A 12872-nucleotide genomic window follows, 5' to 3' on the forward strand; every position below is an offset into this window, starting at 1 on the left:
TGTGTGTGGGTGGGGGGGGCTTGCTTTCCTTACCTTGATTGTAAGTTTCTTGTAGAATCTGAACACAATATCTTGGTTTTGTCTGCTTGAAATTGGCGATGCTCTGCATTCATATTACTGTCAACATCTTTATTAATTTTCTCGTTTGCAATGTGATTTAATTGTGAAAATATATTAAATGTTAAGTTGTTCAATAAAATTAAATTATGTGGAACAAGTCTTAACTTAGGAATTAAGATTAGACGTGGATTGGTCAATTTTTCTAATTTGAACTAAATTTGGAATTTTCTTCTCACCAAAAAAATAAATATGGAATTTTCTTGAATTATGTGTATGTGTTCTAAGTATATTTGGAGTCCCGTTGAATGGTCCAACTAGATTTATATAGTAATATATTATTTATTTATAGAAAAGTTGAAGAAAAAAGTATAACGTTCTTGTTAGTTATAAATATTTCTCTGAAATTTGTGATTGACATAAAATAAAGAGTTACGTAATTCAATCATGCATCACACGTTTACGAGATAAATGGCTAGACGACGGACTTGTATTATTTTCTTTTGATTTGAAACTACAATATTCATCTGTTTATATAGTTGATTTACACCTCTTAACAATGATGAAAAATGGAGAAAAATCACTCCAAAATCAAATCATAATTAAATATCACATCACTTCAAAATCATAATTGGATATAATTATAAATACACAATTATATTAAGTAATCAATTCTTAATTCTCAACTTAAATTTCACTATTTTCATCTAGTACTTGAATTTATGTCCAGATAAAGTTTAAAATCACGACCAATATTGTATTATTTTGGTATAAGAAATATTCATTTACCAAGATTAATTACAGGATAATATATGAGCAGAACAAATACCAACTAATACGTATTTACAACTTGCATCTGAATTTCGAATTTGAATTTTTTATTTTAAATCTTATTGAATATTTTTTTATTACATGTACACATTGTTACGTTATTTGTTTTAATTTTAAAATTTTCTTACAAATGTTATATGTATATATTATATAAAATATATAAAAACTACAACATGATTTGAAATAAAAATTTGAACGGTCCAAATTCATATAAGTGTGGAGAATATTAGATAATCACAAATTTTATCCATCGTCTTTTAGGGTAACAGTCACTACTGACATTAACTTTTGTAAGCAATTTACTTCAGAAGTAATTGTTATTTGTAAAGACGCATGAATGACCCCCCATATTAGCCTAAAATCGCACTCTGCACGATTGCTAATTGCAATTATTAGGCTAAGAAGCAAGTTCAAAGCTAAACGAGTTGTATATATTTAGGAAAAGCTACGAGGTAAGAGAGACGAAATTTCTACCTAAGTTGTCCAAACCAAACATCCTCTTTTTCGTTCTCCCTCTATTACTTTTCCTCAATCCCACTCAAAAACATTCAAATGTCAAATTGGTCTAAACTCTCCTTCTAATAGAAATATTTTATGAAAAAGTAGTTATGACTTAGCTTATTAAATATCCAAGTACTCGTGCACATAAACTAATATTTGCTTCCATATCAATATATATTATAACAAACGATCGTCAGCACGCCAGCGCGAAATGCAATGATTCCGTAATGAAGTAATATAAAAATATTGTCAAAGGTAAAACTGAAAAAGAGTAAGTTCAGAGTAACAGTAAAAGAGTATGATAAATTATAATGGGTACTCTATTATTTTTCGTTATTTGAAAAATTACAAATACTCTTTGCATCAACGATTGTTAACAAATACTCCCTTGTGATTGCTCATTGTAGGGGCATTTATCAGAACGCCGCTAATTTTAAAGGGTATTCATAATTATTAGAAGCATTATAAAAGTGTGTTGCAATTTAGCCTAAAAATGTAAAAAAATAAAGCATTGGATTGGATGTTCCCTTGCGTTCTTGTAAAGATGATGGGATGTGCATGGAAAAAAAGCAATAGCAGGCAGGGTGAATGAGGGGAAGAGAATGTGGAAAGTAGAAGAGGCATCAGTAATAAGGGGCCTACCCCCCACAAAGAAATGGATCAAGAAAATTAAAAATAAAGTAGTTATTTTACAGAGTTGAGCCAAAGTTGGTAGGGGTCCATAGGATGTGATCCACATACATGCTCCACGACTCTTGTTCCCACTACTTACATTTCGTTTCTGGATATATGCCCACATTTTATTATTATTTTTTAAATGATTGAACATTTATTCATACTTGTTGATGTGGAATATTATATTAATGTAGAGAATCTTGATTTTAAGTGGAATAGTGTGGTTTTATGGTTTCTTGATTTCATATCAGAGTAATGAACATATTCACTTACCTTCCTATTTCTATTTGGGCTATGATGATTATTATTCTTGTTGTTTTCTTTTTCTTCTACCTAATCTACAATAAAAAATTACTGATATTACAATAATTTATTCATTATTAGGAGATGGGATACGCGTTTTGTTTATAGTATAATCTAACTGTAGATAGACTACGACAAATGATCTTGGAAGCCATATTTATAGAACTTCATATTTAGGATAAGTTTTCGAAATTGATCATTTTTCTTGAAGTGTATACGGATCGCACAATAAGTTATATTACACTTGATATATAGATAATTTCCCCATTTACCACAGTTATATCGACAGCTTTTTTAATTAGTTGAGGGATCCAATAATTTCTGGAGCTTCAACTGCTGATAAATGTGGATGGAGTTAGTAGCACTGGTTGGCATATGAAGAATTAATTCACATGCTTGACTGAATTTATAGAAATTTGTGAAAAGATTAATGGACCTGTGGGTCTTTATCACAATTAAGTTAGATTAACAAAACGCATGTAACGTCATGATCGGCGCCAAGAGCAGACCCTCGTACCCCTATAAATATCCCTCCAAGAGCTGCTCAGATCATACAGTGAGAAATCATCCATATTCTACTCAATTACTAAAGTACAAAGAGATCCCACGCACACACGCACAACACACAGTGAGAAATGGCAACTTTCCCAGTGGTTAACATGGAGAAGCTCAACGGAGAAGAAAGGACTGCAACAATGGCCGTAATCAAAGATGCCTGTGAAAACTGGGGTTTCTTTGAGGTACTCTTACTTACACCTTCACTTCCTACACACACACACAGAGTTGTATGTGTGTATTGTCCTAGCTAGATATGGAACGAAAAGGGGCCGTGATGAGCTCTCTGTTAAAACTTAGCAGAGATTTCATTGAGTTGATAATATCGTACGTGGTTGTAATATTGTTGTCATGTTGTCTTTAATCTGGCAGCTGCTGAATCATGGAATTGCTCCTGAGTTCTTGGACACTGTGGAGAGGCTGACGAAAGAGCACTACAGGAAATGCATGGAGCAACGGTTCAAGGAAATGGTGGCGAGCAAGGGCCTGGAGGCTGTTCAGTCTGAGATCAATGATTTGGACTGGGAAAGCACCTTCTTCTTGCGCCATCTCCCTGTTTCCAATATCTCAGAAATCCCTGATCTTGATGAAGAATACAGGTTTCATTTCATCTTTTTGAACAATCAATCTGCAGGCGTAAATTACTCTCTCTTTCCACTTGTTTGGGACCACACAAACTGACAGGATTTATTTACTGTCCTCCAACTGTTCTTGAGATAGCTACAACCTTACTTGTCTTCTTCGGGTGATGGTTCCAGGAAGGTTATGAAGGAGTTTGCGGCCCAGCTGGAGAAACTGGCGGAGCAGCTCCTGGATTTGCTCTGTGAGAATCTTGGCCTTGAGAAAGGTTATCTCAAGAAGGCATTTTATGGCTCCAAAGGCCCGACTTTTGGCACCAAAGTCAGCAACTACCCACCGTGCCCCAAGCCGGACCTGATCAAGGGCCTCCGCGCCCACACAGATGCAGGCGGCATAATCCTTCTCTTCCAGGATGACAAGGTCAGCGGCCTCCAGCTCCTCAAAGACGGTGAATGGGTCGACGTTCCGCCCATGCGACACTCAATCGTCGTCAACATTGGTGACCAGCTTGAGGTGAATTTCTTCCACATTAGCACTTAGAACTGGAGTTCTTGATTATGATTCTAACTTAAAAATGTTTTCCCTGTTGTGAAGGTGATCACAAATGGAAAGTACAAGAGCGTGATGCACCGAGTGATTGCCCAAACTGATGGAACCAGGATGTCAATTGCTTCATTCTACAATCCGGGGAGTGATGCGGTGATCTATCCAGCCCCAGCATTGGTTGAGAAGGAAGAGAAGAAAGATCTGTACCCGAAATTCGTGTTCGAGGACTACATGAAGCTCTATGCTGGGCTCAAGTTCCAGGCCAAGGAGCCAAGATTTGAAGCTTTTAAGACCATGCAGAACTCTGCTAATCTGGGACCAATTGCAACTGCTTAATTATTACTGTTTTAGAGTAAAATTAAGTGGTGATTGTTAGAGTTTAATATGGTCTAATTACTGTTGATGTAATTTATGGCTGTTGAAAAGTCTATCTGCTGGGTGTTAAATATGAATGGTTTAGGGAGTTTGTCTGGCTTTGCGCTTGCTAGATTACTGTCGTGTCCTGTATTGGGTTTGAACGTCGAAGCGGAATTCTGTATGTTAATTGACCAAAAGTTTCGAATAAGAAATCTCTTCATTAAATACATTGTCAATATTGTTCTTGTGGAATTCCAACAAATGTGAACCTACTAGACAATATTTTAATCTTGGAAATGCAATTCAGGGGGGAAAGTTCACGGACTTTCAAATAGACGGGCCTGCACTAATGTTGAGTGTGCATGCTCTGTTCTCAATTTTCACTGCAGTTTGCTACTGTTTTACGGATGCTGCCAAACACCGAAGAACTATGCAAAGTTCTAACTCGGCCCGAGTTTGATTAAACCTAAAATAATTATATGACAAGAGAAATTAATTTGCCATGTGATTGGTGGAAATTGATGAATCGCAAATGCAATTACACTTGTCATGTAATTAGTTTGATTCGATCAAATCTACTCTGAATAAGAATTTTCTGAAAAACTACATGACTCCTAAAGGAGATTTTGGGGAGAAGACAATCAACACTTAGGATGTCCTGTTCAATTCAAGTTCTTGCTACTAACTTCCACGATTGCAATCTTTATGCTTGTATAATGGCATTCAACTCTTAGTGGACTTATGCATCGTGCATTATATCACAGTATCCTGAAGGAAATTGGAACCACTGGAAGTGGAGTAGATATGAAGATCCCAACGTCATTACGATGTTAAGATCTCTGAGTCAAGATCAAACAGCAGGAAATAATCATGAAGAAACGCAGCAGCTAATCAGAAACCTATTCCTGATGTCAAACAGCTCATTTGGCAATAATCACTTTTTCTGGGCTATTCATCACACGCCATTTGCAAATAAAACCAGTTAAATGGTATTAAGTACAGTATTTGGCGAAATTACATGTTTTCCCGATGCTTCCCTTTAGGAACAACTAAGATCTTTAATATTTAATTTCATCACCAGCAAAGCTTACTATCAAAAGTTACTCAAAGTAATGAAGTCAAAAGCATGTTTTCTAGTTAGCAGGTTATGTTTAGAGGATAACAATGTAGTTGCGTTTTTCCATGTAAAGAAAGATTAATACCACAGCAGATAAAAGCAAGTTTGTACAGCCACTTGTTGGTACTGAGACTCGGAACTTCTGAAAGAACATAATCGTGTCGCTATGTTTTTACTCCCTTTAAAATCAAAGTATATCTTTCAGTTGTGATACAACTGATGAATTGAATTATAATGTGCATCAGTAAAAGAATTTCTCTAAGAAATCATTGCAAAAAGTTAGGGTCAGCTTGGAAGTCCATGAATTACATGGACATGACCGAAGATCTTCCAAGTATAAGACTTCAAAACAGAGGGTAGGCATTCTCTTTCCCCTGAGGCATGACACAAGAGAACAGGAAAGGCATCAACAGAGGGGAAGGCTTTTCTCTCCAACACCACGTCAGTAACACTACAGGGTCTTCTTCTCATGTTCATCAGCCACTTTTTCATTAGAGCAGTGATTGTTTAACACTGCCGAAATGTCAGCTTCAGAAGCTCCAGCAAGTCTGAATCGCTCAACTGCAACATCCAGGTTCTTCTTCCAACCAGGCAAGCCCAATTTACTTTCAAGTTGAGATCTCTCAAAAAGCATGTTGCCCCAGAATAGATGAATTTGGAATCGCATAACTGCAGCTTGCTCTGCTGCTTCCTCGGGTGAAACATCCCCCTGACCCCCTAACTTGGAGGAATCACCTTCTGCACCACCACCTTGTTTCTTCCTCAGTTTCAAAAGTTCATCCTTCTTGCTTGTAGTAGGATCTTTCAACTCATTAGCTCTCTGCACCTCCAGCTTCTCCCAAATCTCAGTTGCTGCTTTCAATTTTTCTTCTGCGCTGTCAAAAAGATCTATAGTCTCAGTTGGATCCCATTTTGACAGGTCATCTTTCTTTGCTAGTACAAATGACCACTGAAGCTTTGCCATTTCAAATTGCTGCTGACCTAGAGCCAACAATCCTTCGTAAAAGTCTGGTTTGATTAGTATAGCCTTCTCATACTTCTCCCTGGCACGAGAATATTTCTCTCTCACCCAATCATAAGCAGCAACCAATCCATCTATCGGAATTCTTTTCCTTGCTTCACACATGTGAACATTTGCCCAGTTGAAGAAAGCCACAGCAGCTACCTCTTGAAACTTCAGAGCAGCCTTCTTGAAAAGGTTCTGAGCCTGTTCACTGGTCACTGTTTCCTCAAGGGCTTCAGAACATAGCTCCATTCCGAGCTCATGAAAATCAATATGAGCATCAGGATCAACCCCGACATGGGTCCTGAACAGCTGTGCAAACTCAAATAACCAATCATCCATCTCCACCTCCTTGCAGTCAACCTCTTCTTGTCTTCCAGTTTTCTCCTCCTGAGCAACTTTCTCAGTGTTATCAATCTTGGAATGAGCAGCTTCGACTGCAGATTCAGCAAGTGAAGGTTGCGACACATTTTCATCTCCTTTTACCATCTCAAACACAAGAGGTGTCTCTTCCTTCTCTTCCAGTAAGGGTGGCTCATGCTCAGGACTCACTTCAACAATATGCAACCTCAACATACCAATCGAGTCTCCTTTATCAGCATCAGGGTCACTTTGAATAAGGTCGTCGACACATGACTCAGCCATTCTAAGTTCATGCGTAGATGTTATAGTCACCAAGTCACCATCATTGTCCTTGTATTTAATCAGCACTGCTTTTGACATAGGAAAACGTTTGCCTACCACCTCTCTCAAAACTTTGAAACTGCAATTCACTGGCATCTGGGCACGCCTTATATCATGGTCATAAACAAGCTTCAACGGTCTCCACCGCATTGTAGAGTGTGCAGCTTGCTCACAAAGTGGAAGCGAGCCTGATGGACTAGTTGACTGTTCCCTCTGGTTATCCTTACCAGAATTTCCAGTGGGAACTGAAGAACCATTTGAAGACTTCAAGACAACTTTCGGCAACTGGTTTTTGGTCCCAGGACCATTCTCAACCGGAGGAATCAGATAAAACTTTTCCGATTTGTTAGATGGCACAGTTGGTGCTGCTACTGAAGACACTGGCTTCTTAAGTACGGGTCTGGCTGGTGAACATGGTCCAAGGCCCACGACTGGCGTCCCACGAACTGCAGATGCCCCAAGGGCCGCTGGTGATGGGCGCTGGGGGTCCTGCTGGGTCTCCTGACGAGCGCCAAGAGACATCCTCAATCGTCCAGCAATGTCCAAGGCATCATGGTGATTTGGATCAGCCATCAACATCGATTGCACGTCTTGCATAGCCATTTCATACTTCCCTACCGCCTCAAAAGCACGAGCCCTCCTAAGAAGTGCTCGGACAAATTGCGGCTGTACCTGAAGCGCCAATGTACACTCGGATATCACAGCACCATAGTCAATTGGCTTCATTTGCATCAAACAAGCAGCTTTATTACTGTGAAATACGGCTCGATCAGGATGCACATTTGGAGTAAGTTTAAGGGCATTATCGTATTGCTGAAGAGCACCCACATAATCTTTGGCTTGAAACCTTCTGTTACCCTCCTCCTTGATCTCATGGGCTCTTTTCAGGAAAGCTGAAGAGTCCAAATTAACACCAGTTCCAACAACAGGTGGGGAAGGGTTATCTCCACCGGCAACTGGGTTCTGGCTCTGGTTTAGGCTCGTACCACTTTTCTTTTTCCTACCCCCAGACTTACCCATATAATTCTTCCCCACCCACCCAAGATTCAATTTCTATTCACTAAAGATAAGCTGTCAATATCAAACCCTACTCCGACGCTTTCTCAATGAGAGGTTTGAAGTCCTTTCTTAAAAATCCGGAAATGACAGAGGGCAAGAAAGAGGAAAAAGAAAAACAGAGACGTACTTACAAGCCGAGCACACCTATAGTGAAGAAAGTTGAGTGTTTATTCTGTTCGAAATGAGAAGTCCCAGCGGATGAATTGCAGGAAAAGAATCTGTCAAGAAGAATTAGGTTCGAGATCAGTGGTTCTTCAGAGAGAAAATTTGAACGACAGGGTTTTTCTTTCAATTTCAAACCCTAGACAGCGTAAACCGTTGGATCAGCCTGTGGCCACAATCACCGTTGCTTTCTCCCTACAATATGTCTCCACTCTCCAGTGACTCTATGGCAAGGGCAAAACGGTAACTAGAACAGATTAGGGTTCTTTCCCAACCTGCAGCCAGCCCAACTCTATATAAAGCCAAATTTGGTGCAGTATCTAATCCCACCAGCTCTCCACTTCTAAAAGACCCGCACGCCGAACGTCGATCTAACATCCACCTCCCGCCGCCCCACCCCCACCTATCACAATTAGACAAAAAAGCGAAGAATGTTGTTGATATGTTGAGATCGTTGGTTTTTCATTTCATCTTGAAATCGCCTCTGCTCGTAATTCATGGAATGGGGCGGTATCTTAGTTCCTTCTCATCGATGAGGACAAGAGGTACAATAATGATGGCGAGATATCGTTTCAGTCGTCATTTTTCCCCATTGACGATTCGATTGTTGCTCGTCCACATCTCTATTCTATTTGCTAATATGCAACAGCTTTTCCCCATTTATGAATTTGATAAACCAAAAATAGATTTCGAATTTTTGGATTTTCCTTTCAAGAGATTGGGAATTAGAAAAGCAGAAATGCGACACGAAAAACACCTCGATACAGCTGGAAGCAAACCTTTGATTGTTAAAACTTGGTTATTTAATGTATTAATTTTATTGCCTTGTGAATTTAATTTTGCAAATATATTTCGAAAAATCGGATGAAATATTTTTGCCCTGTTCCGGCCAGACGGCTCGGTGAAAGCACATTCTTTGTTGTTTGTTTTTTTTATCAAGGGTAAAATGCAGGGATCAGTTATACTTTGTTCTTCAATTTTTTAATAAAAATAAATTAATTTAAAAAATTAGATAAAATGCGAAGTGTAACAAAATCAAAAATTGAGTAAAAAAATGTAAAAAGAAAAAGTTGGGAAGAAATTACAAATAATAGGACGTCTGCATCTTTGAAGTTTGTATTTTATTAATATATGGAATAAAATAACAAAGGGAACAACAAAGTATGAAAGGGTGTGACGATAAAATTAATTATTAATATATATGCTAATTTATTTTAATAATTTTAATACCTCTTACTATAAAGCACATGAGATTGATGTGGGCCTACTAATTAAGGTATTGAAAGAATTTACACAAATGCTTGTAGCTTTCTTGTTGCATAAATACTCGTAATTCTTTTATTAATCACAAGATAGACAATGATCCTACCTTTCATATTGGAGTTGTACCGACCTAGTTTTGGACCTTTCTTATTTGGATTAAACTCTTGTGAACTTTTTACATTCAAACATACATCATGCATACAATCTGGTTCTGGGAATTTAGGTTTGATGGAAATATAACTTAGTCAAAGATTTTGCAACAATTAAAATAGTCTGGAGAGAGGGTGGATGAGACTGCTGCCATGCAGCTACGATTAGCTCTCTGTTAGACGAAAAAGTAACACTGTCAACTCCCTAAGAAGGGTTCTCAGGATGGATCCCCGGATTACTAAAAGAATATGGTTAACAATATCCTACCAGAGTCAATAATTTCATTTCGATAGTAGTGATTTGCTGCCTCAAGTCTGTTTGGTATCTATATAAATCAAGGAATATCTCATTCCTCCCCGGCTGCTTTTCCCTATTTTTAACTTTTCCATCCCTGGAGAGCATCACAAGCTTCAACTCTTCAAATATGAATCCTGCGATGGGATCTGCTTTATGCCAGAAACGTCAAACAACTCCATGAATCTCTGGTCTGAAACTCTAGCCTTATCAGCTGCAAATCTCAGGTACTCATCAAAAATTGAAGCCAGGCACCAATTTTGCCATTTCCTAAAGCATCCCACAACACAACCAGTCCGGTGCTGTACCACACAAAGAAGCAAATGTTAGACAGAGAAACGTGTGACTAGGAAGCCTAAGAGAGGAAATACACCAGTACCTTTCCCCGCTTGCAGTGAATTAGGAGGGGACGGTTTCTTTCATCTGGACACGAGTTTCAGTTAGGAACATCTCAATCATAAATATATATATATATATAGGTCCAAAGGAGAGTCAGAAGTACCTAGTAATACTTCTAATGCACGACAAACTAAATCATCTGGGATGTTTACAAATGGCTCCTGCACAACAATTGAAGATTTAAAATCAGATAATGATCCACAGGGAAAGGGTGAATCATGCTACTTCATTCATTTTGAAAGCTCCTAGCTAGCCCATCTAGTCAAACAAATTCCAAGTGAAAGGGACTGATAAGTTGCATGGTCATTTTAACTACAGAAAACACAATCACATCACTAGTTCATGAAAGTTTACCCCAGTGCCTGAGAAGCACCTCACAAATCCTTCTTAGAAGTGCTCATTTGATGTTGTGTGGCTCCAGCTATGTAATACAACAGAGATTGCAACTCAGACTTGATGCATATCAAATCTAGTTCAAGTGATACATTCAACAAAAGGGTTCCCAACATCACCATCATGACATGGTTTGATAGAATATCTGGGCCACTAATGGCTACAAAGATCAAGAATTTTCTGTGTGTTTGCTTCATCCTATGTTTTCTTTTTATCAAGTTGATCCTTGTTCTTCCAAGTATTAATTCACTGAGTAAAAACATTAAACCCTGTTTCAAGCAATAAAAATTCACTATCCACATCATGATTATGTCCAGTGTCTCCTTCAGTATCAATTTTCTAAGGATATATTTGAAGCACATATCTTGCACACGATCAATTATGAAATAAGGAGTTTTTCTTTTTCCAAAAAAAAGTTCCAAGCCTATACAAGTTAACCCAAAGAACATTGAAAGAAAACACCAAATAAATGCTCTCTTATGCAATTTTACCTTTTTTGTTAAAAAAAAAAGACAATTCAAACTATAGATGCATAACTGAGTATATGTGATCCATTTACTTATCCTTCAAAAAAGATGCATTCAGATATCTCCATCTAAAACATATAATGAAAATAATCATACAACCAACATACTGTTTCAAGTGCAATACTTAACCCAATCTATTTCTCTTATCCACATTCATGTTGACTAGCTTGCAATTCTTGTGTAGTTTCAATAAATCAAGACAATACAGAACTTCCCCAAAGAAGCAATCAGGCCGGATCATTAATTTTAGTTTCGCTCTCCACAATCAGATTATCACATAATACACAAATATAAAGCACACCTGCCGGTAAATATCTAAATTAAAATTACCTTAGATCCTTCGACCCCGAACTGAAAAAGACGAATGCCATTCGCATTAAGGAACTGCAAATTTACTTCAGGATACGGCTCCGGACACAAATATCTGCAGTATGTAAGAGCATTACTTTCAAAATTTCGATCCAACATACGACATAGGAAAAAGAAAACGAGAATTTCGAATTTGAACGAACATGATCGATCGGAGGCCTAGGGTTTTCAGGAACGGAAAATTAGCAGTGTCGGGGAAGCCGGACCGGAATATTCCATAATCGACCATAGAGAAGTTAAGCGGCGGCACAAAGAGATTCTCTTCGTCGTTAATGTCGGCCGTAGAAGTCCTTTCCGGCGGCATATCAGCGGCGGCGGGGGAGACGAGCGTCTTCCGGATCCTTTTGAGGCACATTGGTGGCTGACAATCGTAGATGCTCATATCATTGGCGCCAAAGAGCGCATGATGAGAACGTGGAGAATCGGAGACGGCGGCGACAGAGAAATAGAGAAGCTGTGTACGTATTGGAGTTGAATACTGTTTGAGAGCAGCGGATTTAGGAGAAATGGGAAAAGAAAGAAAAAAACAGTTTGATTCTTTGGAATCTTGAAAGATCCAATCGGCAAGAAAGGTTGATGATGCGGATGGTGGAAATCCTTGGGGCTTTTCCTCACTTATATACCGTCCAAAGCCAAAGGCCAAAACCGAATGCGATCAGTATTTGGGTATGTACATGTATGTATGTATGTATATACATGTTATCTACTAAAACTACTTTTACTTTTCCCTATTTTGATCACAAATACAAAAATCAATTGCCAAAAAGAAAAGAAAATCCCCCACCTTCCCCCTTTTACACACCACCTAAATTTACCTAATATAATTTGCCTTTTCCCATCTCAATTACTTACTTTCATCATACCCTACTTCTACCTTTTATTTTCTTCATTTCTTCATATTTGGAAAAATACTAAAATTAGAATATGGGATTCAAAACTCTTTTTTTTCTTTTATGTCAGATTCCACGTAATATTCATTTATCATCATAATTAACTAATAATTCTCCAACACTTGTCAAAAGTACCTCCACGCATACGATACAATAAC

General features: G+C 38.1%; 3 protein-coding genes across 3 annotated transcripts; 1 reads left to right on the top strand and 2 right to left on the bottom strand.

The window, feature by feature from the left end:
* On the top strand, positions 2907–4640 carry LOC105175306 (1-aminocyclopropane-1-carboxylate oxidase). The gene is made up of 4 exons (XM_011097712.2): positions 2907–3107; positions 3295–3521; positions 3681–4014; positions 4096–4640. The coding sequence occupies exons 1-4, from the start codon at positions 3003–3005 to the stop codon at positions 4381–4383; spliced, it is 954 nt and encodes a 317-aa protein (XP_011096014.1). The 5' UTR covers positions 2907–3002; the 3' UTR covers positions 4384–4640.
* LOC105175307 (HSP-interacting protein) lies at positions 5707–10194 on the bottom strand. Its single transcript, XM_011097713.2, has one exon. The coding sequence runs from the start codon at positions 8226–8228 to the stop codon at positions 5973–5975; it is 2256 nt and encodes a 751-aa protein (XP_011096015.1). The 5' UTR covers positions 8229–10194; the 3' UTR covers positions 5707–5972.
* Positions 10202–12572, bottom strand: LOC105175308 (probable tyrosine-protein phosphatase At1g05000). Its single transcript, XM_011097714.2, has 5 exons — positions 11968–12572; positions 11786–11879; positions 10639–10696; positions 10516–10559; positions 10202–10438 (listed from the first exon to the last, which is right to left on the bottom strand). The coding sequence occupies exons 1-5, from the start codon at positions 12204–12206 to the stop codon at positions 10253–10255; spliced, it is 621 nt and encodes a 206-aa protein (XP_011096016.1). The 5' UTR covers positions 12207–12572; the 3' UTR covers positions 10202–10252.

The sequence above is a fragment of the Sesamum indicum genome, linkage group LG12, assembly GCF_000512975.1.
Source record: "Sesamum indicum cultivar Zhongzhi No. 13 linkage group LG12, S_indicum_v1.0, whole genome shotgun sequence".
Classification (NCBI taxonomy): Eukaryota; Viridiplantae; Streptophyta; class Magnoliopsida; order Lamiales; family Pedaliaceae; genus Sesamum; species Sesamum indicum.